The sequence below is a fragment of the Electrophorus electricus genome, chromosome 25 (assembly GCF_041902795.1).
Source record: "Electrophorus electricus isolate QZ-2024a chromosome 25, ASM4190279v1, whole genome shotgun sequence".
NCBI lineage: Eukaryota > Metazoa > Chordata > Actinopteri > Gymnotiformes > Gymnotidae > Electrophorus > Electrophorus electricus.
The window spans coordinates 8,641,775-8,667,324 of NC_137521.1; the positions used below are offsets into that span (position 1 = coordinate 8,641,775).

Below are 25,550 nucleotides of genomic sequence, written 5' to 3' on the forward strand. Positions count from 1 at the left end.
GGCAGAACCCTTGTAAATGGAGGCCTGTTGACACGCCTCGCTCAGATATACGACCTAAATTTAGAGTTAGTGATCAATAAGGAGATAGAGATTATTCCTGAATGGTCATAAGAGCTCAGCTCCTGTAGGCAGATGCATGTGTGCAGTACACGCAGCATAAATGAGGTGTAGGCCTGGCATTATCAGTGAGAAGTGCGAATCTGTAGCTCCTGTTATTTTGCAGTTCCTTGCAGTATATTGTAAAGTGTGTTTCTTTGCCTACCAGGTATAAGTGTAAACAGGGCTGGCAGCATGAGACCAAGCTGTGTCCCACTCAACTATGCCATGCAGTGCTTCTGGGTTTGACAGCACCTGTGCTACCACGGATACGGTTGCTTACAAGCCCGGGAAAGACGCCTTCAGCCTTCGAGACGAGAAGGCTTCCTCTCTCTTGTCTACCACTTTCTGATTCACTTCCACGGGCTTCGTTCCACTCCCGCCGTCGAGTGGGTCTCGTTCCTCCTCCGCCGCTCGGGTTTGAGGCCGGATCGGTGGCAGCATTGCGGGCGCTCTTACCCCAACGTGGTGTTTAATGCGCTGTTTTCACCGCTGCTGACCCGCTGTACTCCAACAAGCCCATATTCTCGCCTTAATTACTCTGTCACCAAGAGAACGGCTTCCGCGTAATCCCCCTCGCTGCGTGAGACTCTTGTCCTCCGAGCCGCGCCACGTTTTAATGCCTCTCTATTAGTATGCTGCCACGAGAGCCCCCCCTCTCCCCCCCACTGCCTCCTCCTCTTCCTCCTCCTCCTCCTTCTTCTTCTTCTTCTTCTTTAATTTAATGGCTCCCCATAACTAATGACTCGCTCAAGATGTTTTCAGCGAAAGTATCTTGGCGTGAAACTAAGCATATGCTATGCTTGGCAGAAGCAGGCTCACGCGCCTTCCTCCCCTTTGATGGGCGCGTTGGTGGCAGGGGCGAGACCGACCAGGCCTTTCATGCTAATGAAGGTGCCGCTCGCCCTGGCAGCGGAGCGCTTCACGCCTCGCGCTTTTGTTAGTTCGTTTTTGTGAGCGTCCTTTAATGCGTGTTGAAAGCGGGACTGCAGCTCGCGCCTTTGCATGCTCGCGCATACGCTCGCACGCTCACCACCTCCTCCTCCTTGCCATGACCTAGCACATTAGCTCCTGAGCAGAGGTGCTGGGTGGGTTCGGAATCCCCGCGTTCATTACCAGGAGGTCAGAGTACTCCAGGAGCACTGCAGGATTTGTACCGCTCAGCTGCCGTATCTCGCTGGCCACTCTGCATATGTATATATATGTGTGTGTGTGTGTGTGTGTGTGTGTGTGTGTGTGTGTGTGTGTGTGTGTGTGTGCGCGCGCGCGCGCGCGCTGTGAGCGCCCTGCCTAATCTCAGATATTCTAGGTGAGTGCTCTGGGGGTGTTTTGATGAATCATGGCATCCTGCAGCATTCCTCATGATCCCATGCCATTTCAAGGATTCCACACGCATTAGTAATTTTGGTAAAAAATAGCGCAGGCCAACTTTTGACCATGCCACATCCCCTAACCGTGTTCCAACCATTAACCCTGTCCCATCCTCAATGTAGTATTCATTAACCATGTTGTATCTTTTTACATGTCCATGGGTCACCATTGCAGTATACCACGTACTATGTTAAAACCCAATCACAGTGTGCAGTACCACATTGGCACTGTAGTGTTTCTGTCCATATTTGAATCCATTTTAACCGGGCGGTAGAGGATTTTTGCTGGGTGTTTGGAATAGGAACGGGGCTGTTGCGCACCCTACCCCAAATTAGAGCAGCCGCAAAGAAGCTGGGAGCTAATTCTGTTAGGAAGATTAAACACTGAGGCCTTGCGGGTTAACAGTCATTAGCTCAGAGGGGGTTTAGATGGCATGCAGCGGTTCCTTTACAGACATGCACTGCACAACACTGCTGCCATTAAAAATGATGTAGACAAGACAGAGGAAGTTGAGATGAGCTCTGGGAATGAGGTGCCAGACTGGTGTCATTAGAAGAAAGCAAGGATCTTGCACACGGTTGTATGGATTTTGCACCAGGGACCAATTCTAAGTGATGCTAAATTTAATAGAAGCAGTTTGGAGATATTGGAGGAAAGGGGCTGTCCTGCAGCGGTTGCCAGTTGTTCTCCAGGGTCTCGGAGATCCCTCATTTGTCCTGACTTGGAAGGATCATGTCTGAAATCTCTAATCTACTAATTCGATGTTTGGCGGAGAAATGGTCTTAATTCCATAAGCCTTTATAACATGGCTAATATCTTTATTATACAGGTGGAAGGGAAGGAGGAGCGAACTGACATGTCTGCCAAGGTCTACGTAATGATGGGATAACAATAGAGCCACCATCAAGACAACTGATTACAGGACAAATTTATTTTAAGTCTAGGTAATGTAGCTTTACATTGTGTCAATGTTGGGGAGGAAGAATTGGATTAAGACCACGCACACAGAGCTTATTCAGAGATAAGGCCAAAAGAATAAATGTCCTTGAAACAAATTTCGGTGCTAAAAATGGTCCAACCCCATAGTGACGTGGTTAGCTGCTTGCATCAGGTTATCAGCTGTTCTCTTAAAAAGTGGAGGACGTACGAGCAGGTCTGCTGCTGGCCCGTGGGAATCTGCAGCCCCGCCCCGCCCCCCCAGCATGTGTGGTGATGGAGCGGTGGCGCATGCCAAGGCAGTCACATCAACCCAGCTGCATTAAGAGTGGTGCTTGCAGTCGCACCTTTCGCCCCACTGGCGATCCCCGGGCCGGCCGAGCTCGGCACTCAGATCTGGGAGCGCTTCCTGTCCGCATCCAGCAGAGGTGTTTCAGCTCTCGCTGCTGTGGTTTTAGCTCGAGTGATGAGCGTGAAATGAGCCCTGGATGGAAGAGATACCAAGTGTGGAAGTGTCACTGTGATCCGACTTTATCCCACTGAATTGGGAGGTGTCGAACAGGAGAGGAGAGGAGAGAAGCGGTGATGGTAGGAGAGAGGAAGAGAGATGTTCAGATTGAATTGGAAATGTGTGTCCGATCACAAGGCAGAGGTATGGGCAAGAAAGAGGCACACACACACACACACACACACATACTCTCACTCATATACACACACACAGACTAATAAGGATAGGAGCCTCAGACACAATGCAAATCGATTTTCAACTTGCAACGGTTCACATCAGATAGCGAAAAACAAAAATGCAATAATAAAATGGAATATGCAAGAACAAAACCAAACAAAGTTTGGCTCATTTAAATAATATTTAAATTAGGCTCATTTCATTAGTGTTATAGTTATCCTATTATCCCATCCAATTTTCTGTAAACGCAGAGTAGTAAGATTCTGGGTTTCTGGAATATTACGTGGTGGTCAGTTCTGTTTGTTAGACTTTAACATAATTACTGAAATAGTCATCATCTTCTCATTGTAGTGCTTCTTCAGGCTTGTGGCAGCAGTAGAGTGAGCTAAACCTGCCCTCAGTCACTTCCTCCAGCTCCTCCTGCTGGGTCCCTTTGTGTTCCTGGGCCAGCCAGGAGATTATAATCCCTCCAGTGGGTACTGGGCGTACCCCAAGTCCTCCTCCCAGCTGGCTGGGTCTGGTACTTCTCCAGTAGTAGGCGAGCAGGGGGCATGCTTATCGGATACCCAGACCGCCTTCCCTGGCTCCTCTCAGTGCAGAGGAGCAGAGGATGCACCTCTCAGAGAGCTGAACTCCACACCCTACCACCCCATCACGGTGCGTGTCGCGTTTCTGCTACCTGGCGGATAAATCGCTTTTTTGGTTACTTGTATCTGCTGTCTCATTCTTTTGGTCATCACCCAGGGTTCACAAACCTAGGTGAGGGTGAAATGGTGCATCACTAAAAATGAGTAAAAGCACATGCACGGTGCTGTAATTATTTCACCAGGTGAATATTGAGGTTTTGCCAAAACTGTACCACCAGCTGTACTCCACCAGTGATGCGCTATGGAGTTGACCTCAGTCACAAAAGAGCTAGTTCAGCTACTGTTTATGGAACCTTTTTTTGTGTGTGTTTGTGTGAGGTGAGTGTGCATGCCTGTGTGTAGTTCTGTGCATGTTTGTGTGTTTGTCTTTTATACACCTGTCTGACTGAGTAAGCACTACTAGAGTTCACATTTACTTATTGGAGATTTCCTCTCTGATGAGAAGTTGTAATGTTTAGCCAGGGTTGTTGGGACTGGCAGGTTCAGTTTGCCTTCATAATCAGATGTAATGGTGTTTGTGCGTGGTTATAAGTGTTTGGACAGTAGAGGTCATGCCTTCACCTTTCCTCCTGTTTTTAGAGGTGTGATGTTTCCTGCTGCTCTTTATACTTTTTACTCTTTTTACTTTGTCTCCTGCTGTTCTCTCTCTGCATGGTCTCCTTCCTGCTGTTCTCTCTTGGCGGTCTCCCCTCTCTCTAGACGTCTGTGGCTGTGCTGTGCCTATATCCCAGTCGCGCTCTTTCTCTGAGGTGGTGGACTTACAGCTGAATGCTAAAGGAGCGATTGTGCACTGTAAAACAAACAAAAAATATGGTGCAAATAAAACCTCTCCGTGGTCTAGCTCCAGGCCATGTTGGACTGCACTCTGCTGCTTGTGGGTTGTAATAATAATAATATTTCTGACTGTCTTTCCCTCCCCACCTCTCTATAGGTGATATACTTCCACACGGCCCTCTGCTTGAGTTCAGTGGTGGCTGTGGTGGAGCTTGTGTCCCTCTCTCAGGGGCCAGGGGCTTCCCAGAATGCAGTGGGCGCAGGCTTTGGCCTTGTGCAGCTCTTTTCTGCGCGGCCGGACTCCGGACCACCTCACGGAGAGGACAGGTAATGGTGCTGGCAGCCCCTCAGAGCTGCAGGGTGTGGGTGGGTGCGGGAGCATGTTTGGATGTGGGTTGATGTGTGAGAGAGAGAGAGAGAGAAAAGCTGTAATGTACGTGCTACAAACAAGAAACACCGAGGTTGCCTCTTCACACCTTCACGCCACGGGTTAGTGGGACAGAGATGCCCGCAGAGCTGCAGTTGGTGTCAGGTTTACATACCGCTCACCACGGCCATGTTCACACACAGTCTCTCCCGCAAAAAGGTCAACAGATGAAGTTCAGGGCCATTCCTCCATGTTTTTAAATCTGGATTACATTTTTGTTCATGCTTGTGTGTTTGTGTGTGTGTTTCTGTTTCTTCTGCTGCAGGTTGAGTCTGCTCCATGGCACTCCACGAGCTCTGCTACACCCTGCACTGAAAGACCCACTTCAGAGTAAGTACAGCAAACACACACAAGCACTGCTATTCACTTTTCAGCACTACATTCACTTGAACCTGCTGTAGATGTTGTTTGGTTGGGTGTTCAAATTCATAGAGAGGCAGCTGGTCAATAAAGAATGATTTTTATATATATATATATATATATATATATATATATAAACAGGATTACTTTTGTGAACAGTAATGCCAACAGAGGGTTACTAGAAAGGAAAACAAAAATATATGAAGCATCCTTTTTATGCAGTAGCTTGTAGCAAAGTGTTTTTGGCTCCTTTATGAGTTAGAAACCTTGTTTCCTGTCAGACCCCAGCGCTGCTCTGATACTGGCGACAGTTTTAGAAGCCACTCCACTCAGGTTACTTTTCAGCTTTTCTTTAAGCTTTTTTACCATTTTATCTTTTTACCCCCATTTTCTCACACTTTACTCATAAATATATCTCCTAATGCATCTCAGCACATGCTGAGGCGTAGTTATAATATAGCACGCTCCCACAGTCTGCTATCAAGAACAGTTTTTATGGCACCATTTATCCACAACTATCCGCAAAATTTGACTTGACTAATATAATTACAAAAGCTGTGGAGACAAAAGCTGTTTTTTCGTTTTGTTTCCGTTGTTGGAGAATTCCTCTTCCGAAAGTGAAATATGTCTTTATTGCTTGCTGCGTGTCAAAGCTGACGTTTCCTCCCAAAGGCAACACAGTTCTGTTTCATAACAGCTTTAATTGGCCTCTCTTAACAGCTAATGCCTGGAATCCACTCCATTCATGCAGCCCTCTGTGTGCTTTCATCACTGCTGCCAGCTCTTTAACTTTGAAGGACGTCTGCTAACCAACAATTGCTTGCGTCGATGTCAGAGGAGCTTAGCATAGCGGTTAAAGGCCTGCTCGCTCTACAGAGCGCCGGACGCCAAACTGCAGCTAAATTCACAGTTTCCAGAGGGACAGCACAGTGCTCGCTGGAGAACGTTTTTACTGCGTCGCCTGAAATGACCACAGCAGCTGACATCGTTACGGGACACGTCCACCTTCGCATGCGTGATTCAAAGGCAGCGGAAAAAAAGCACGCCTTACTTCAAGCCGTAAAGCCACAGAAGAGCGCGGTCTAATGGGCCAGGCGTCTCCAGACCGCTGCTTCAGCAATAAAATGAGTGGAAGCCTTTGGCAGAGGACAGACAGTACAGAGATTTTAGTACTTAAACCAGGGAGAACAATGTAAGGAAAAATTGTCAGTTTTCATTACAGTTTGGAAGCTTATGTGAGTATAAGGGTGTCAGGGTTTAAAACAAGGCTGCCACAAACCTCCAGGTTGCTGTTTTTCCACTGTAGAGTGGGTGACATGTGGCAGCGACTCGGTCAGTCAAAGGCACCTGGCAGTGCAGCTTGCTGACTTCACCCTGGAGAGGGTGGAGCTGTGGAAGGCGGAGTTGGTTTACCACAGACGTTTGAACTAAGCACAAAAGCGACGCCGTCAAAAGACCAATTGTTGAACTAGTTATGGGAAAACCCCTCAAATGCGTGTTTAGTGAATTGCACCTCAACGTACGCGCCACTGTTTAACGATGTTGATTAGGAATGGACATTAAAAGGTGCCCTGGCGGCTCACCTGGCTCTAGGTGTCAGTGGTCTGGTCGGTGTGAAAAGCAAGGCATGACCTGCCCTGGGCTTTTACAGTGGAGAGGAAAAACAGCTCTGGTTGGCAGACTCAGATTTTTGGGCCTGACTTTTGGACCCAACTTTACAGCATCTTGTGAAACGTCAGTGCGTGCGGTGTCGGCCTGGCACTCTGGCAGAGTTTGGTACAAGCCTCCCCCAGGCTGGGTGTGTACGAGTAGCTGTGCGTGTGCCAGCAGCTGGCGCTCGGGCCCAGGGAGTAGGGACGGAGAGGGAACTCATCAAGAATTCCCTCCGTCTCCGCTTCAGCTGAGAGCCCCCGGCACAGCTGCTCAGTCCACTACCTGCCACGGACTGTTCATGCTGAGAGGAGGAGCCGTCCTGCCCAGGCACACACACACACACACACACACACACGCACACACACAAGCTTGCAGTCGTATGCCGCACTAGACCAGTCTGAAGTCTTCAATAAAGCAGGGGGCATTTCCTAGGCTTGACTAATTGAATGTTGAATGATGGCCACCTTCAGCCTAATCTAGACTGTATGTAATGCTGCTGGCTTGGAGGAGGATTGGTAATAAATTTGATATAAAACGCTGCCTCCTCTGGATGGGAGAAGAGGCTGGCTAGTGTTAGAAATGGTTACCGTGGTGAGCAATTAGTTTGTATAAAATAAAAGTTTAGGTTTTTTAACAGAATGTGTAATAGAACAGGATTATAGCAAGATTTTGGAGGATTTATGTTTGCAGTTAGTTCAGAGTTTTGTTCCCTATGCTCTGCAGGGCCTAAACCAGACCAAAGATTCACCAGCACATTAGTAACCCAGACTGAGACACACACATTCACTCACACACTCACTCACTCACTCACTCCCGCGATGACGGAGCAGAGTGTGTGTGTGGTACGCAGACATGCCCCGCCCTTCAGAGAGACCCGGGGCTGGATCTGAACAACTAAGAGTCATGCTATTAGGAATCACAGACACAGTGGGAAAGGCGGGCTTGGTGTGCGTGTGTGTGTGTACACGAGACAGACAGACACGCAGACAGGAAGAGAGAGACAGCTTAATAGAAACTAGAGCTCCGTCCCGGTTATGCTTGGGTGCAGTCTTTGTCAGAACAGCAGTTAATGTCTCTGACTGCTAGCGCTTTCTCACACAGAGTGCGAGACAGAGCGAGAGCATGCAGAAAGCATTAGTCTCTAATGGAGGGAACCTCTCAGCGGCTCCCAGAGAATGCCATCCGGACATCTGTGCCCAAGGAGCGAACCAGCCAGCTCCTGTTCGCTGGGCCTCCGGAAACGGGCAGCTCCACTTGTCGGCACGGGCTTGGGGCTCGGGGAAGAGTGCACCTGGGGTCGCTGTACAGTTCCACTGCCAGCTGAAATGTAACACATGATATCACACAATTACATCTTTTGGCTTTTGTAAATAAGACAATTAGCACGAGGAGCTGTTTTAATTCCCTCTGAGCAGTTGGGAAGCTGCGGTGTTGGCTGACAGCGAGCGGCGAGCCATTAGTGAGAAGCTGATCTCTCTGCTTGGTTCATGATGCAGACGATATTCACCTCAAACCCAAATTCTGAGGAGTAAACCACTGCGAGAACGGCTGGTGACGGTGCAAGGGTGCGGTGGTAGTGCCTTCTCCTCTCAGTACTCCTGCATTCTCCAGCATTTTCATGGTCCGTCCAGCACACACACAAACACAATGCATTCATGTCCCATCGCACATGCTGGACATGAGACAGAACGCAAGACGTTAGGAACTAATATAGCTGGGTCCTCATCTCCTGGTGAAGGGCAATCACTCATACCTACACACACACACACACACACACACACACACATTCTCCCCCCTCATCTCTTTTCTCTCCCTCTTTCCCTTCATCTAAATATATCTAGATATATATCCTCCTCTCTCTCCCTCTCTCAGAAACACACCTACAGTTGTGATGCCAGTGATGTGTGCCAGAGGTTGATGCCACCTTACTCCAGTTCTATGTTTCTTTTCCCAGTGGGCTACTAGCCACTGTTAGGCAAACCCTTCCTTCTGAATCGACCTCATCCTCCCCACGCCAGCTCGACAAAAACGGGCGAAGGGAGTGTTGGGGTTGGTGGGACAGCGACAGGAGCGTTGGGTGGAGGACGCAGGACGGCTGAATGGCGCCGCACTCCCCTAATCAAACTGACCCGTTCACGCGCGCTCCTCTGTTCATCACACATCTGTTTGTCTGGGCATGTGTGCGTACGCCTCACGGAGAGCTTGCAAGCAGAAGGTTTGTGGCGGTGAGTGAGCAGGCCTAGTGCGAGGAGAAGACGAGAGCCCTGCCTCGCCCCCACCTCCAGGTCAGAGCGGCAGGGCTACCGTAGATCTGCTGCTGCTATCACAGAGATAGAGCAGCGCGGAAAAGCGGAGCAGTGGGGTTAACTCATCCCGGAGTTCTTCAGCGATGGGTTTAATCGCGGCTGAATATGCGGGGGGGGGGGTTCTCCCTGTGTCTTCTCACGGGCGGAGAGGTGTAATTAATTGTGGCACTTATCGGGCCGTTGAAGTGAGGGGAAATGAGGTGAATGCAGTCACTTTCAGCGCAAAACTTCCTCCATTAGTCTCATAAAGGAGAGCAGGAACGTGTCACATCCATCATGGACCGCTCGGTTCCGAGCTTACCTACATCGGCCACACCGCAGTTACCACCTCACGGTCGCTTGTTTGTTTGTTAATTCGTTTCTGTGGCTGATTTGAACAGACTGCAGCAGACAGCATCTCTACTGCTACTGGGTGCCACTGCAACGCCCGCTATCAGGCCATGCCTGCCTTGTTAAGTTCTTGAATGGGAAAGTGTTTGCCAACACCTGGAGGCGTGTGTGTGTGTGTGTGTGTGTGTGTGTGTGTATGTACGTGTGTGTACATGTGTGTGGGTGCATGGGTATGCGTGTGCGCATGTGTTTTTGTATGCACGCCTCTAATCTGTGGAAGGTATGAGGCTTTGTACATCCTGTTCTGAACGGCACACGTTGTTGCACACTGGCTGTTCCCAGTGCCACGTGATCCACAACAGAGCAATGGAGCAAGGTGTGTCTGTGTCTCTGTGTGTGTGTGTGTGTGTGTGTGTGTGTGTCTCTGAGTGCTCCCCCTCAGCATGTTCTGACGCACTCTTGTGAGATGGCGGGGCAGGTGATGCCTCTTTAATGTCCGTTCTGACAGCTGACTGTTTCCTCTTGGGTGTGCACAGACACGCAGGCTTTCTGGAGGGCGTATACAGCCTGTCTTGTGCTTCCAGCAGGGAGGCCTCTGACATTAGTCTCTAATGGACGGCCCCTGTCAGGAATGTGATCTGCCTGTCACTGCTCACCTAGTGTCTTCCACATGAAGCTCGTCTCTCCGCTTTATGCAGCACTTCTCCACACTTTAGACAGATCACAAGCCTCCTTACACATGTTCTTTAGCTGGCATAGACCCTAGACTGTAGAGGAGACCTAGGCTGGGTGTTTGCTGGTCCATTACTGAAGAACTGCATGTTTTTATGTGGTTCTCTGCTTGCTGTGTGTGTGTTTGCAGGAAATGCAGTGTAGTGGTACTGATATTCTATGTGTTTGTATTGAATGTAGTTTTAGCTGTGGTTTGTGTTTTGTGTGTATGCGCTTGTGTTTGCAGTGAGTACAGGGTTAGCAGTGCTGCTGTTCTGTGTTTGCAGTCAATGCAGTGCTGCTGTTCTGTGTTTGCAGTGAATGCAGTGTTCACAGTGATGGAGGGAACTCAGCTGCTGTACTCTCTCCAGCCACACCCTGCCCTTACTCCCATCATGCACCTCCTTCCACCCAACATTCTGGTTTCCGGCCATGACCTCATCCCCGGAGTTCTTCCGCCCACTGACGACACAGGTAAGATTACCCACAATGCCAATGTGCTCCAATCACCTCAGTGCCAGGAGAGGAAGTTTTAAAAAGGATATTTAAAAAAAACTCAAAAGTGGCCTAAAGAATAAGAAAAACCCAAAACATTAGATTACGCTTCATAATTGCTCAGCTGGAGCGCAGGATCCTTTGTTGCTATGGAGACAGCTGAAGAGCTCCTGATTCGTTGGTGAGGAGTGTGCCCTTACATCTGACGAAATTCTTTTCAGGATCCAAAGTCTCCCACCGTATCAGCCGGGTCAAGCTTAGCCCATAAACAAATGTACTTGAGCTGCTTGGAGTCTTTGGCTGGGCTCTCCTGTGGGCGCTGCGTGCGAGTGGGGCTGAGCGCTGGATGAGCGCTGGACGAGCTCAAGCTTCAGGAGGCTGGACATTAGCAGGGCCTTACAAACTCTCTCTCTCTCTCTCTCTCTCTCTCTCTCTCTCTCTCTCTCTCTCTCTCTCTCTCTCTCTCACACCATCACTCACTCTCACACCTCTGACTCTCTCTCCTCTTATTTTCACTCTCACTCTTGCGCTGTCTCCTGCTCTGTCTACTCTCTTTCTCTCTCTTGTGCTCCCTCACTTCTCTCCCTCTCTGTCTGGCTGTCAGTCTTTCTCACCTCCGTCTCCCTCTCTAGCGCTCTATTTCTCACTCTGCTCTTTGTAACTTCTTCTCTCTCTCTTTTATTTTATTATTTTTTTTACATCCTTCATGTCGTAAATCTCAGTACCCATTATTGTGCTGCGTGATTTCAGCATATTAATGCTCATAGCACAGCTCGGGGAGGGCTCTGTTCCACTACCTGCACTACCTGCTCTCCCGTTCGAAAGGCAATATGCTCCTGTGCTCTTTAGGGTGCAGTAAGAACAGAAAAAAAGGTCTTCTCAGGAATCCATTACACCACTTACACACTGATGGAATCATATGTTTGACAGTGTTGTCCTCAGCAGATAGTTTACTCCAACAGAACTGACTGCAGGCTTCCTCTCTCTCTCTCTCTCTCTCTCTCTCTCTCTCCCCGACAGCAGTGAGCAGGTGTTTTGTATTCTGTAATGTCTAAGACTCTGCTCTTGTTTGGCTCCACTGCTTCAGTGCTGCTGCATAGATAAGCCTCACTGGACGTGGGGCGGTGTGTGTAGGCGTGTGTCAGCATATGGGTATGTGGGTGCCTGTATGTGTTTGCAAGTGGATTGTGCGTGTATAGGTGTGTGCACATGTATAGTGGTGTGTGAGACTAGGGATGTGTGTCTGCGTGTATATATGGGTGTGGTCATATATACTGCTGCGTTCATATGTGGGTTTGCACTTGTGTGTTTGCATCTCTCTCACACCATCATACTCCCTTTCATGGCTCATTAAAACCCCCATGCAAGTACTACTATACTTCTCACACTCACTGTTTAGCTCTCAGGCGCACAATCAAGCCCCCACACCTGACACGAAGAATAATAGTGTCTATAGGAATGTATGAAAGTCTCGGAATGAGGGAGTCATAGTCTGTGTGAGAAGTATAATGGTGGGTGCAAGAGCACTTGACAGTGCACATGAGAGTTTAATAGCATGTGTGAGACACTGATGAGAGCACACATGAGAGTTTGATGTGTGGGAATGTGATGGGGTTCGTCTAAGAGTTTGATAGTGTGTTAGAGAGTTAGCTATTGACTATAGGAATGTTGGGTAATGTGTGAAAAAGAATTTGATAATGAATGAATAAGAGTCTGATCATTTGAGTGAGAAGTTTGATAGTCTACATGAAAGTTTGATAATGTGTGAAAGAGTTTGATAATGAATGCAAAAGAGTTTGATCATTTGTGTGAGCGGTCATGGTTTGACAGTCCCGGTTTCTGCTCGGTTTATAACCTTGACATTCAGTAAATTTACAGCTTCCGATTCACTTAGACACTCCCTTCAGAATCTTTTCTTAGAAGAAAAATGCAGGAGGCTCACAACTGAACAAAGAAACCAGATTAATGAGGCAATTGGCCTCTTGACAAATAGTTTAAAAGCAGCAGATATGACTGCGATGTCAACCGCGGTGCGCCAGCAGCCATCAGTCACAGGAGCGACTGATGAGGAGCTGCTGTGTGTGTTCTTCAGCGTTGTGTGTGGACGGATTAATGATGGCACTGGAATGAGTGGCGGTGCAGCTGGCAGTCACATACGGCCACCACGGTAACACACACACACACACACACACACACCAGAGTTTCTCAGGTAGGCTTCAAAACCACAAAGGTGGTGAGTTATTATCCTTAAACTTTGAACATAAGTGGGTTGGTGATTTTATATGGATAACTGCACTGAGGCAAACATGTAATGGCACTTTTTTTTTTACTGTTATCCATGTGGATTCAATTTTATGTAACGTTACTACAGTTACAGCCTTTATTAACCTAACTGGTCTCATTAGCTAGATAGCTGTTGCTACCAGTGTCATATCCTTGCCTGGTAAATTGCCCAGGTCAAGCGACTTGCATTCATTCATTAGAATTCATCTTCTTTGTAGCTTTGAAGCCTTGTAGAGCCAAAAATGATAATTAATCCCAATAATGTATTTGCCTAATAATAGGTCTGAACTGTTATTGTTAACATTTTTGCAGATAATGTAACACTTTATTATATTATTGGTAATATATTTGTAGGCTAATCATTTGTAATATCACATAACGTTATTGGGAATATGCCATTTTGATGACACTATTTTCAGTCTTCATTTTGTGATGAAATAAGCCCTCAGCAGACTGTAACAAAAATGATGTCAGCGTGATGTAGCAGTATTGAGGCATCTGAATACATTCAATAGATTATTGAGAGACTTTTAATTAACTGTAAATGAGATGTATTTATAATCTGCTGAATTCAGTAGTTTTTCACTTTATTTGGAATGTCAGAGTTCTGGCGATGTCAACCTGAGAAGTCACTGCACATGTATAACAGGTATGACACATCATCTCAACATCCTCCACAAGATGTTACAGACATGCTGTTGGCAGCATTCTGGAACTGAAATTTAACTGGATTAGGTTTTGGTTAGGGCTAGGGTTAGAATTGGGGCCAAGGTGAGGGTTAGGGATAGAATTAGGTTTTGGATTAAGGTTGAGGATTAGGGTTAGAATTAGGGCAAGGGTTAGGGTTAGTGTGGATTAAGGTGAATCTGCTTAAATCTAATTCATGGAACATCAACAATACATCAATCTTTATTTATGGTAACAGTACATCTTCAGGATATGTACTTCATTATTAAGATGCTTCTTTTATGTGTTGCTGATATGTCTGGCATCGTAGGGTGTGACAATACTGCATTCCACCCTGTTCTCCTCGTCTGCATTGTTTTCCATGGCAACGCTGTGCATGCATTTCTGTTTGTTTGTGTGTGTAAACACGCTCTACGCTTTTGTCTTTAGTAATTATGACCCTGACCTGTTCTTATTCACCTCCCCTGCATCTCATCAAGTCCATGTTTAAAAGGACTCGGATGACACACTGCTGATTCACTTTCATACCTCGAGTTAAAACCTTGTATCACCCCTCTCTATTCCTGGTGTTTCTGACCTTGTTTTTTCATTTCCCATTACTGAATCTTGTTTTGACTGTGTTGCTCTGATTGCTGTTGTCCGCTGGAATATTTGCACTTATAAGTAAAACTAGACTGTGACTGCATGCAAATTCTCCTCTGATTCATTCATAGCAATGTTAGATTTGTCATCCCACTTAGTGATGATAAAAAAAAATCATGACTGTAATAACTCATGAAAGAGTAAATTCACAATAATGAAATTTGGTATTAAAAATGGTATTGCATTAAAAAGCAAGACCCTGTATTACATTATTGGGTTTTATTACACTGCTGACTGAGTTAAATGCACAACTTCTGCGTGTTGTTACATTATCGAGACATGATTATAATGCTGGGTTCCACAAGCCTATCTGAGAAGTACTGTTGTGTTTAGGGCACTTTAATAACCCCTAAAGGGAGGAGGTCAGCCCCTTTCTAAAAGGATGACATCATCACCCCTCTAAAAGGAGGACATGACACAACCCACCAAATTAAAACCATAACTTGGCTACCTAGCTAAAAGAGCTGACCCATTTGGTCTAGAACTGTAGAATATAAATTTTCTCACCAAACTTTATACTTACTTTCATTCTTTAAGTCTAGCTTAGCATACAGAAGGCAAGAAGTTCATCTCTCCTTCTCTTTGAGAGGAAAGGACGTGCTGACCATACACCCTCCACAACCAAGTGTCACTACTGAAACCTTAAATATGAGCTCCAGTCCAATGCTATAGAACATAACACAATTAGAATTTTTCAAGGAGAAACCTGCATGACCCGATGGTTAAGTTTGTGACATGATCTGAGCACAACAGGTGATCATGAACAATAGAACCATGTTTTCAGCATACTTTGATGGATTGAATGGTGAATTCTCAAAAAAGATGGCAGTATCCCAGTGAGGACCAGTTCCTCCGGGGTGTGTAGCACTTGGGTCCTGCTGGGTTTCAGCTTCAGGTGGTGGCCTGCAGGCCAAGCATGCGGAGATGCGGCAGGAAACCTGCGTGTCTAGAGGTGGTAAGGACAGGATTAGTTACTTATCATCAGCATAGCAATGGCAGGGGAATCCATGGAAGGAGATTATATAACCAGTCACTGGGAACAGAAGGTTTGTTTTTGTTTGTTTGTTTGTTGTTTATTTAGGTATTTTCACACTGTTGTAAACATCCTATCTGTCTAGTATGTATATGTGTGTGCGTGTATAGGTGTGTATGAGCGTATGGGAGGTATATGCGTGCATTGGTATGTACTTGTGTCTGTGTGTGTGTGTGCGTACACTGCATGTGTATGTATCGGAACTCTTGAGGTCTGGCTGTGACAGAATGACTGATCATTTAGAGTGAAGCTTTATTGGCTCTGACAGATATGCAGACATGCTGCCTCCTGTGCACACACACCCTCGCACACAGAGTAGCTGCAGAAATATATATCCACACATTTCCCTGATATTCTAACACGTGCCCACTTCAGTATGTCTGAGCGTTTATTTTTGATAAAGTTCATAATGTCACTAAACTTCATTAAAAATCCGTGTCAGATAGCCCAAACAGTGGTTGTGTTAAAATAAGCACAACCAAACTTGAATGTGAAGCCCAAACTCAGTATAGGTTGTATTAGATGGTGTTAGAGGTAGCATACAAGGTTTAGGGGAGCAGTAAGACATTCTAGAGCTAATCCAGAATGCCTCGTGTAGAAGCCATGGATGGCTGCGCTTTAAGCTCTGAGGAACAGATGTGGTTTTGTATGTACTAATTACGAAGGATGTCTTTCTTCACCTGTGCACTGCTTACTGTTGTTTTTCGCTGTCACTAGGGAGAGCCCCTCTCTGGGTTGCAGGCCTGAATTAAACATCAAGGATGGATTCTCTCTAAAGGGAGTTGTTGGACTGGCGTGTCTGCCAACGCTCTGGGCTAGTGTTGTTTGGGTGCGCTTCATACAGTGGATCCTGGCGGCACATGCCAGCACAAAGTTTTATGTGAAAACCCAAGTTCGTCCAGTCTGGAAAGTTCCAACCAGAGGGAATGGTCCAGTGAATAACCGTAGACTCTAGAGGTTTTGTGATGCTGGCCCGGGGAAGGTCGCCACTCCCTGATGTGACGTCAGAACGTGTCAGAACAGCCTGAACAAGCCAGTGTCCTCTGGTCTGCAGCAGCACCACATCCCAGCCCCTCCCACGACCTCACCTCAAAGCCTCTCCCCTCGATCTCACTTCAAGCTGGACTACTGCATTTTTCTTGATTAAAGCAGCCTCCTGTTCGTTGTCATGTCTCACTTAACCACCATTAGTGCCAAGGTGCCAGTTAATAGAATATTTACCTGCTAATTCAATTCTTTGTTTAAGTGGCGTAAAAACTGAATAACGGCTGCACGTTAGTGAAGGTGTGCATAAGGGCGGTGATGGGACGGAGCTGGGTGTGTGGGGGGGGGTGATTTTAGGCAGAGAAGGAAGCGCGACAGCGAATCATGATCTCTTCTCGTTGGCATGTCCTTGGCAGATGTATTGCGCAGGCCCCAGCCCTTGCCCTCGTTCACGTGTGTGCTAGAGAGGGTGTGTGTGTTCCTCGCACCGTCCCTAGAGGCCTTCGAGGAAGAGCTACTGCAGAGACTAAACACGGACCGCCACAACACGGTAACACACTCACTGCTTTCCTCATATCTCTCACTCCCTTCTCATGTGTATGTATGAATGTATGTATCGTGTGTACGTTAAACCTTAATTAACATAATGACTCCTTCATGATTTTGTGATTAGGAGCCTGACATAATCACCATCCTTTCATTAATTCGTTAATAAAATATGTAATGATATAATGTGGGCTAAGTCAACCATGCCATCTTTCCCCTCTCTCTTTGAAGTGTGTGTGCATGTGTGAGTGCGCACACTTTCTCCCTGTGCTGGGTTTTCTTTCTCTGTGTTATTGCTGTCATTAACGCACCCACATGGGCCTCAGACCATGTGTTTTATTTTGAAGGCAGTGGAGCATAACCGTTACTCACTGTGCACTGAGCCCCAGCGTAGGTAAATGACCATCAAGAACAGTTACAGAGCTTGCGCTCTATAGAGCCGGCATTTAGGGTGGGGGGGTTTGTGGGGATCGAGTGGCCAGGCCTGGTAACCGTGTTTGACAGTTGCTCTCATGCAGTCGCAATTATTTACCCGCTAAGCATCAGAGAGAAGGGAGAGTGACGGAAGAAGAAAGGATGTATAGATGGATGAAAGTGAGAACTGATATCGCTGTCAGGAAGACTGCTCATCCCTCCCTCGTCTTTTCTGCGTGTGTGTGTGTGTGTGTGTGTGTGTGTTTTTATACCATCGCCATTGTGAAGCTTCCTAGGTTTTTTCAATCATGCATTAGCCAGTTTGTGTCTGTGATGTGCTGGGAGTGTAAACCCTGTGCAGGTCAAAATGTGTAGCAGTGTAATACTGTGTGTGGAAGCTTGTTTGGGTGGGGAAAGCGTTGCTCCTCCAGCCTCCACGTGACCCCCCCCATGCAGAAACGCAGGCAGAACGGTGTGAAAGCTGTTAACGCTGCGCCACTCCCAGCACATAACTAATGTAGGAGAGAAAACAACCTGCCACAGCCAGTACCGTCTGCTTTCCGTTAGCACGCAGACACGCATTTCGATTCCCTCTAGTCAAGTTTATTTTAAGTATATTTTCCAGCTGTCTCAAGCCAGCACTGCAGGGGATGTTGGAGAGGCTAAAAAACAGTTCTGACAAAATGCCCACATTATTGATAGTTTTCACTTCTGATTCCGTATGATCAGTTTCTATTTGTTTATTTATTTTGTAGCAAGTAATTAGGCCCAGCTTTGCAGCAACAACTCCGATCAAGGGTGACTGCAGAGAATTAATTTGGGATTTCTCTGGAGCCAATTGGACATATTTAAGCTTTAAGCAATCAATATTCCATTACTTTCTGCATCTCCTTCAGAGTTCCAGGGCTCTTGCTTCCGTTCCACAAGCCCATTCATCACTGTGTTATTTAGAAAAGAACTGGAAATGACAGGATCCGGCCATGTTACCACACGGCCTTTACCTTCAATTTCCACACGAATCAGACAAACCGGCCCTGTTTAAGGACCAGATCCACTCATCTTAGCGCTCCAGTACTATGCAAAAATGTCCTGTATCAATTTTTGCATGTTGATATATTTCTTTGTCACAGTTTTAAATATTTCTTCTTTATGTGCCAGTCCCATTATGTCGAAGCAGTTAAGTGAGCTCGACGGTTTGGCTTCCTTACGGCAGCAACCAGCGTGATTTCAGACCCGTGTCGACTTGGAGAGGGAGCTGTGTGAGAGACAGTAATAATGCACGCAGCCCTACAGGTGACTTAATGAGAGAGACCGAGGGAGACGTGCAGAGTCCAAGCAGTGGAGACAGATCATCAATCTCCTCTGGTGCTTGTCGTTTGCTTGCCGCCTGACGTCACCCCTCCATCGCCACTGTTTTGAGGTGATAATTCAGGCGGGATGGTGGTTGACGGGCGCCTCTAATTGGTCCTCGTGTGGGAGGGTGACCTTTCCAAGTTGTGACTCCTCATGCATTGTCTTTTTTTCCCCCAGTGCAACATCCTGTCAGAACATACACTTGCAATTTCCTATAGATTAAAGCTTTTTGTTTTTATTTATATATGTTGCAGGTGCTTTCAGAAATAGACAATTTATAATCAGTTTATAATCTGTTTGATTATATTATGCATAATTATTTCTCACACACTTTCTTGCCCTCTCTATCTCTCTCTGTCCTTACACACAAACTAGACATTGAGATTGTGGATTGTTGTTGAGCGAGTTTGAAGGTGCAGCATGGGAGAAAAGTGTATAATTATTTTCTTCATTGCATAAAATGGAGTAGATCCAGGCTTTGTGAATCAGACATAACTTCACACACACGCACACACACACACACACACACACACACACACACACAGTCAGTCACAGTCAGTCATACTTCACATAGACCATCTTGTGTGATCTTTTCACTTGCATGCCATTGCTGTCAGCAGACTGATGATTCATTACTTGTCTCGTTTGTGCATGTCCTTATTAGGGGATGGGGTTCACCGCTGTGCACCAGACACTGCTGAATAGGGAAAGTAACCCTCTTATTTTGAACTTTCGTTCTAATTAGAGTGTGTAGCCAGTTAATACTCTCTTGTGAAGAGAACTAGGATGTGCTCCAATACTCAAACCTCGTTGTTTGCTCATTCAGTTTCTCTCTCTCTCTCTCTGTTTTAATTTGTGTTTATATGTTTCATCTCTTTGGGAATATGAGAAAAGTAGGAAGCTTGTTTTGGATTTCCCCTCCCGCTTCCGGATGCTGTAACAGTAATTCACCCAGCTTTTAACACGGCGAGTGTCTTCCTTAAGCTTTTGAAATGTAAGCAGGCCCCACCCCTGCCTATCAGCCAGTCTGAGGCCCAGGAAGTGGCTGCTGCTCTGCTGCTTTAGAACAGCTGTGCTGAGCTGTGCTGAGCTGTGCTGGGGCACACGTGTGCCTTTGCTTATTGCTGTTTGCAGGGTGACTCATTTGGGGAAGCCAGCAATGAGCTTCTTGAATGGGTGGAAATGTCAGCTTGATGCAGTGTGCGTGTTTGTGCGTGAATGTCTGTGAGGTGTGTGTGTTTGTTGAAGGTGGTGAATGTGAATAACATGGTAATGATGATGCTGTTACGCATCCTGCACAACTCATTGCAGTATGAGTAAATGTTCGCAGTGTGGGCCCACATACACACTCACGCACTAATTATCACAAATTTAAAACAGAAAGAAATGGTGGAAAAACAGCACTCTGTAATAGTTTCCAGTCAAGGTTGATTTACTCTCCGGACTCCCTGGATAGTTGCTACTCTTAAACGCCCGACATTCTTTTCATTTACAGCCGAGGCTCACTCACACACACATCACAGAAAGACCTCACAGTGAGACAAATCTCACTGCAAAAACCGCTAATGCCCCCAAACTCCCCCACATCTGCAGTGCAGGGTAATATATAAAATCTCCCTGAAACACCTCAAATACTTTCAGATTTCATGTGCATAGATGAGAAAGGTCACAGCACTCAATCCTCCTGCTTTTAAAAGCCTACTTTGGACAGAAATGCTGAAATGCTGGAGTGCTGCAGACTGACCCTAATCCCCCCCTTAAAAAACCCCAGAAAAAACACCCCTCAGCATTAATGTTAGCACCCAAGTTTGGAACATGCCCTCCATTCCTGCTTTGTTCATTAACATTAACGTGCCTAAACTGGAACCACTGCCAAAATGCAATAAAACATACATTCAAATAAGGACAAAGATGAGAAAGTCATTTTCAGTCATTAGCTTGCCTGTTTTCCAGTGATTAAACAGTAATAATGAAATTAATAAAATGCTAATAATTCGTAGCATTGCCCATATGTAATATTCTGCATGATCAGGTAGTATTAAAGCTGCAGAAAGGAATGCTCAGCTCTTAGATACTGATCTAAATATTCATCGAGGTACCGATTGGTCTGAATTCTGATCTGGGTACTGGTGTAGATACTGATTTAGGTACTGGTGTAGATACTGATATGGGTACTGGTGTAGATACTGATATGGGTACTGGTGTAGATACTGATTTAGGTACTGGTGTAGATACTGATATGGGTACTGGTGTAGATACTGATTTAGGTACTGGTGTAGATACTGATATGGGTACTGGTGTAGATACTGATATGGGTACTGGTGTGGATACTCATATGTGGGTACTGGTGTGGATACTGATATGGGTACTGGTACAGATACTGATTTAGGTACTGGTGTAGATACTGATATGGGTACTGGTGTAGATACTGATATGGGTACTGGTGTAGATACTGATATGGGTACTGGTGTAGATACTGATTTAGGTACTGGTGTAGATACTGATATGGGTACTGGTGTAGATACTGATATGGGTACTGGTGTGGATACTCATATGTGGGTACTGGTGTGGATACTGATATGGGTACTGGTACAGATACTGATTTAGGTACTGGTGTAGATACTGATCTGGGTAGTGGTATAGATACTGATTTAGGTAGTGGTATAGATACTGATTTAGGTAGTGGTGTAGATACTGATTTGGGTACTGGTGTAGATACTGATTTGGGTACTGGTGTAGATACTGGTGTAGATACTGATTTAGGTACTGGTGTAGATACTAATCTGGGTACTGGGTACAATAAAATGAATTCTTTTGTGGACAACCACCCAGAGTCTTCATGATGACTTCACTTCAGAGCAAGCTAATGTTGACAAGGTTGTGTTGCCTTTCAGCTTGTGACAGGCATGTCAAAGCTAGCCTCTGCGTGAGAAAGCCTCAGGCACCCATGAAGCTGAGCTCCTTTCAATAACTCCACTCAGATTTTCTAGCCTGCAACCAAGAGCAGGTGAAATATGGAGCTGCAGTTTTAGTTCTTAGATCGACCACTGACATAAACAACTTATCTTTTCTTTTTTTTTCTTTTTTTAATCTGCTCCCTTAACTCATGGTTTCTCCTCTCCTGAATTAATTGTGAGTTCATTACACATCGGTTCAAATCAATCACTGATTGCTTTATGATTTGCCCACTATTCTATTTTTCTGCATTCAACCATTATTAAATTCAAATAACTTTCAATTTTAAATTTTATCTGAGACATTAAGTATCCGCTCCTCATTGTGGTCCATAATATTGATTTAACCAGCAAAGAACTGAGTGCTTTTTGAACATTGATTTACTCCTTATTCAATTAATTGCTTTTAATTTTGCTCCCAGGTAACAAATGTGAGCGGTCCTGTCCGACCTTTTTATGATTTTTAAAGACCCACAGGCTTGCTGGCCCAAGAACGTTTTGGCGTGGGAGTTATGGAAGCGACCTATGCCTTTCTTCATCTCCTGCCTTCTGGTCCGTGAATCCTGTACGGCTGAGCTTCAGGACAGCAGTAATGTAATTGCCTATTGATCAGATCCCGTTGGCTTGGAGCACCATGCGACGTGACCTGTTGGTGCCCCCGTGCACCTTTCCAGTTCAGCGTGACGGGGCTGTGCCAGCAGGGGCCTGCGTCTCGGCCCTGGCATGCAGGAGTTAGAGGTGGGCTGAAGGACAAGGCTGGCTGAGGGCTGTCGCCACTCTCTTTGACCACTTCAACCCAAACAAAAGAGCATCCATGAAGCCCACAGTAAAGGCTTTGTGTGACCCTCAAAGTTTCCTCCGTAGTCCATTCGGTTCTGCTGTGAATCATACAAAAAAACCCCTAAAGAACCAATTTTACCCCCCTCCCCCCATAACAAAGCAGACACCCACCCCATTGGTTCTTGAAGACTAATGGCTGCTAGCTTCTATCTTCTTCAAGCTACTATGTCTGTGTGGCACGGTTTCACCCTACCTGGCGTTGCGGTTCCCATAACGATGCCTTTTCATGTTCTTCCTTGTTTTGGTTTTCGTTCTGTTCCGGCCTCTGTTTGGTTGTCTGCCTTTGATTTCTGTCACCTGTTCCCTGTTGTACTCCCATTAGGTTCAGTATTTAAGCCCTGTGTTCGGTATTCCTTTTGTTGGTCTCTGAATGGATGCCTGTATACTTTGGCTTGCATGCCTGTTCGTGTAATGTGTTCATCTGTTCCCCGGTTTGTTTCTTTGTTTGTTTATTACTTTGTTTTTCTGTCTACCTGCTTTGTTATTAAAAGCGACCGCTCTCACGCTTGGGTCCTCCCTCGCCTGGCTACATCGTTGCACTGGGTTTGAATTACATCTTTCCAATTCTTTGCCCAGGCCTGTTGTTCGTCACGTTGGGCTCCGTGCAATTTATTTGCTTTTTTTTTTTTTTTACATTGCATTTTTCCACTGCACGCATCCATTTTCATTTTCTGTGAAGCTCTCATCTGTGAATTGACCAGAAACTGTTCGTATTAGTGACTGAACGCAAATGACGTTTTCTCTGGCGCTGCTCTGCTTGAGAGCGAATGCGGCACGTTGTGTTGCAGTCACCTCATCTTTTACTGGATTTCTCCTTCATTCACACCGTCTCTGACTGAGCTCATCATTTCTCACGGACCGGCAGTGAGTGCTGTGTGGGAATGCCCAAGGAAAGGGCAGATGATAAAGCCGTGAAGGTTCTGGCGCTCGGCCAGAGTCCCGGCCCTGGGAACGCGCTTTTGCTGAGCGTTGACAAAATCCTTGTTAAACGAGCCTGCGTCCCTTTTAAGCCCCACTGCCAAGCCATTTTGGGCTGGTACAGAATTTGCTGCTTGGGTTTAGAGCGTATTCTAACCTTGCAAATTAAAGTCTATTTAAATAAAACATTAAAAGAAACCACCCCCCCAGAACAAGCGCAAAACCCTGGGAGCGTGAAGGCCGGCGAAGCTCGGAGCGGTCGCAGCGGGGACGCTGAACTGTTTCACCACCCTCTCCATCACTGAACACATTTGCACTCATTCAGAAAGGTGAACTCCTGCCCAGCTATTTTCTGTTCCATTTGAGCCTCTTGTTCTGTGGTTTGTTTGTTTTTTTCCTCCTATTATCTGTGATGTCCATCTTGGCTGTGCCAGAAGCTACGGGCACTTGAGGGCCAGTTGGATAAGCTCTGCTGTGGTTGCTGGGCTAAATGGGGTGTGATCCCTGCAGCTAGAACACAGATGAGGCCCTATACCTGCAGGGAGAGGACAGGCGTTGGATCTGCATGCTCCTGTGTTCAAGATCTTTCGTTTTCTCTCGCTCTCTCTAACTCTTGTGTGCTCTCTCTCGCTCTCTCTCTCTCTCGCTCTCTCTTCCTCCCTCACTCAACCTCTCTTTCTTGCTCTCTAGCTCCCTGCTCTGTAGTTATGGAAATAGGGTATAATTTAACTGCAGGCCATTTCATTGTTCCCTCTAAGCTCCTTAGCTTTAAAATATTCATATTTTGGGGACAGAAAAAAAAATTGCGATGGTAGAAATTGAGAGAGAGAGAGAGAAGGGACGTGTGTGTGTGTGTGTGTGTGTGTGCTGGTCATGGTTTTTCCTCTGTCCTGCTTGTTTTCTTAAAACCATACTGTCTATGATCATGTGCACCTGGCTGTGTTGGTGGAAGTGTGGAGAGGTGAGGGCTTCTGATCCAGAGTCTATAACAGTACAGTATGGTTATAAAGGGAGCTGGCGCCTGGCCACACAAGATCAGAGCATGTCGGCGTCTAGCACATCAGTTGCGGAACCTTGTTTTCCCATAATTCTGTCTGTCTAAATTGAGGGGTTACGTTTTCATCCTTTAATGAAATCATGCATGGCTTGCAGCTTGGGCCTCTGTTGCATTTGATACAAGAGGCACCAGTGAACAAGTGCCTGTTCTTTTCTACATCTGCTCTTTTATAACTCTCTTATGAAATTGCACGAAGGACAGAGGGCCAGAAGGCCGTCTCAGACGTAGAGTGAGGCGAACATGACAGCCTCGTGAATTCTAATGAGCACATTAATGTTCCTCGCTCTTCTGTGCTCTGTCGAGCGCCGTCTGGGGTCACCGTGCCGATCCACTCCTCTGTTGCCTAACCGACCGTTCCCGAGGACTCGATCACGCGCTTCGTCTCCCTAACTAAGCAGAGGGCTGCGCCGTATGGGCCTTTTCCCAGAGCAGTGCCAGTGCTGCCTGAGGTTAATGTAATTACTTGATTATGTCCCTCCACTGCAGACATGTTTGTTCATTAGGGCAGAGCTTGTGGCACGCTGCACAAACAAACACTTACTTGCAACATACTCTCAGCAAGCAGATATCTCCCTTTTTTTGCATAACACGTGCATGCACACAAACGCTGTCTTTTTCCTCTCTCTCTCTCTCTCTCTCTCTCTCTCTCTCTCTCTCTCTCTGCTCAACATCCTCTTGGTAATTGTGACCTAAAAAAGTGTCTATTTTTATATTGTCTACAAATTAATTTAGAGTGCAGATCAAGAGGGCAGTCTCACATACTTCATTTAGGACTGGTTTATTTGACACAGATTATGCCGTGGCCCGGGTTTAATGACGGAGTCTTCTGTTTTTTTTTCTTGTAGACTAGGCTTAGGTATGCAAACAGTGCAGGTAGATATTCCATCAAAGAGGAGGGCTCTTTAACAGTTCAGCTCACTTTAACCCGCCCATGCGACGGACCTGAACGTAAACCTTTGCCTCCACTTGTGGTCTTTACCCCCCTCTTGAGGAAGACACCTCTAAGGTCAGCGCTTGCTTCCGTCCAGGCTGTAAAGGCAGCAGGTTC

At 46.3% G+C, this 25,550-nt stretch overlaps 1 protein-coding gene across 6 annotated transcripts in view; it reads left to right on the top strand.

Moving 5' to 3' along the window:
• Positions 1-25,550, top strand: part of nphp4 (nephronophthisis 4) — a 103,669-nt gene that overhangs the window by 7,590 nt on the left and 70,529 nt on the right. For 3 of the 6 annotated variants that reach the window (XM_081707384.1, XM_081707386.1, XM_081707385.1), the window contains exons 3-6: positions 4,667-4,836; positions 5,202-5,266; positions 10,615-10,770; positions 16,837-16,970. The exons of 1 other annotated variant lie outside the window; for it this stretch is intronic. In XM_081707384.1, the coding sequence (XP_081563510.1) occupies positions 4,667-4,836; positions 5,202-5,266; positions 10,615-10,770; positions 16,837-16,970 (525 nt within the window). Of the gene's footprint in view, positions 1-4,666; positions 4,837-5,201; positions 5,267-10,614; positions 10,771-16,836; positions 16,971-25,550 lie in introns of those variants that run through there. 2 more of the 6 variants (XM_081707388.1, XM_081707389.1) reach the window with 1 other exon arrangement.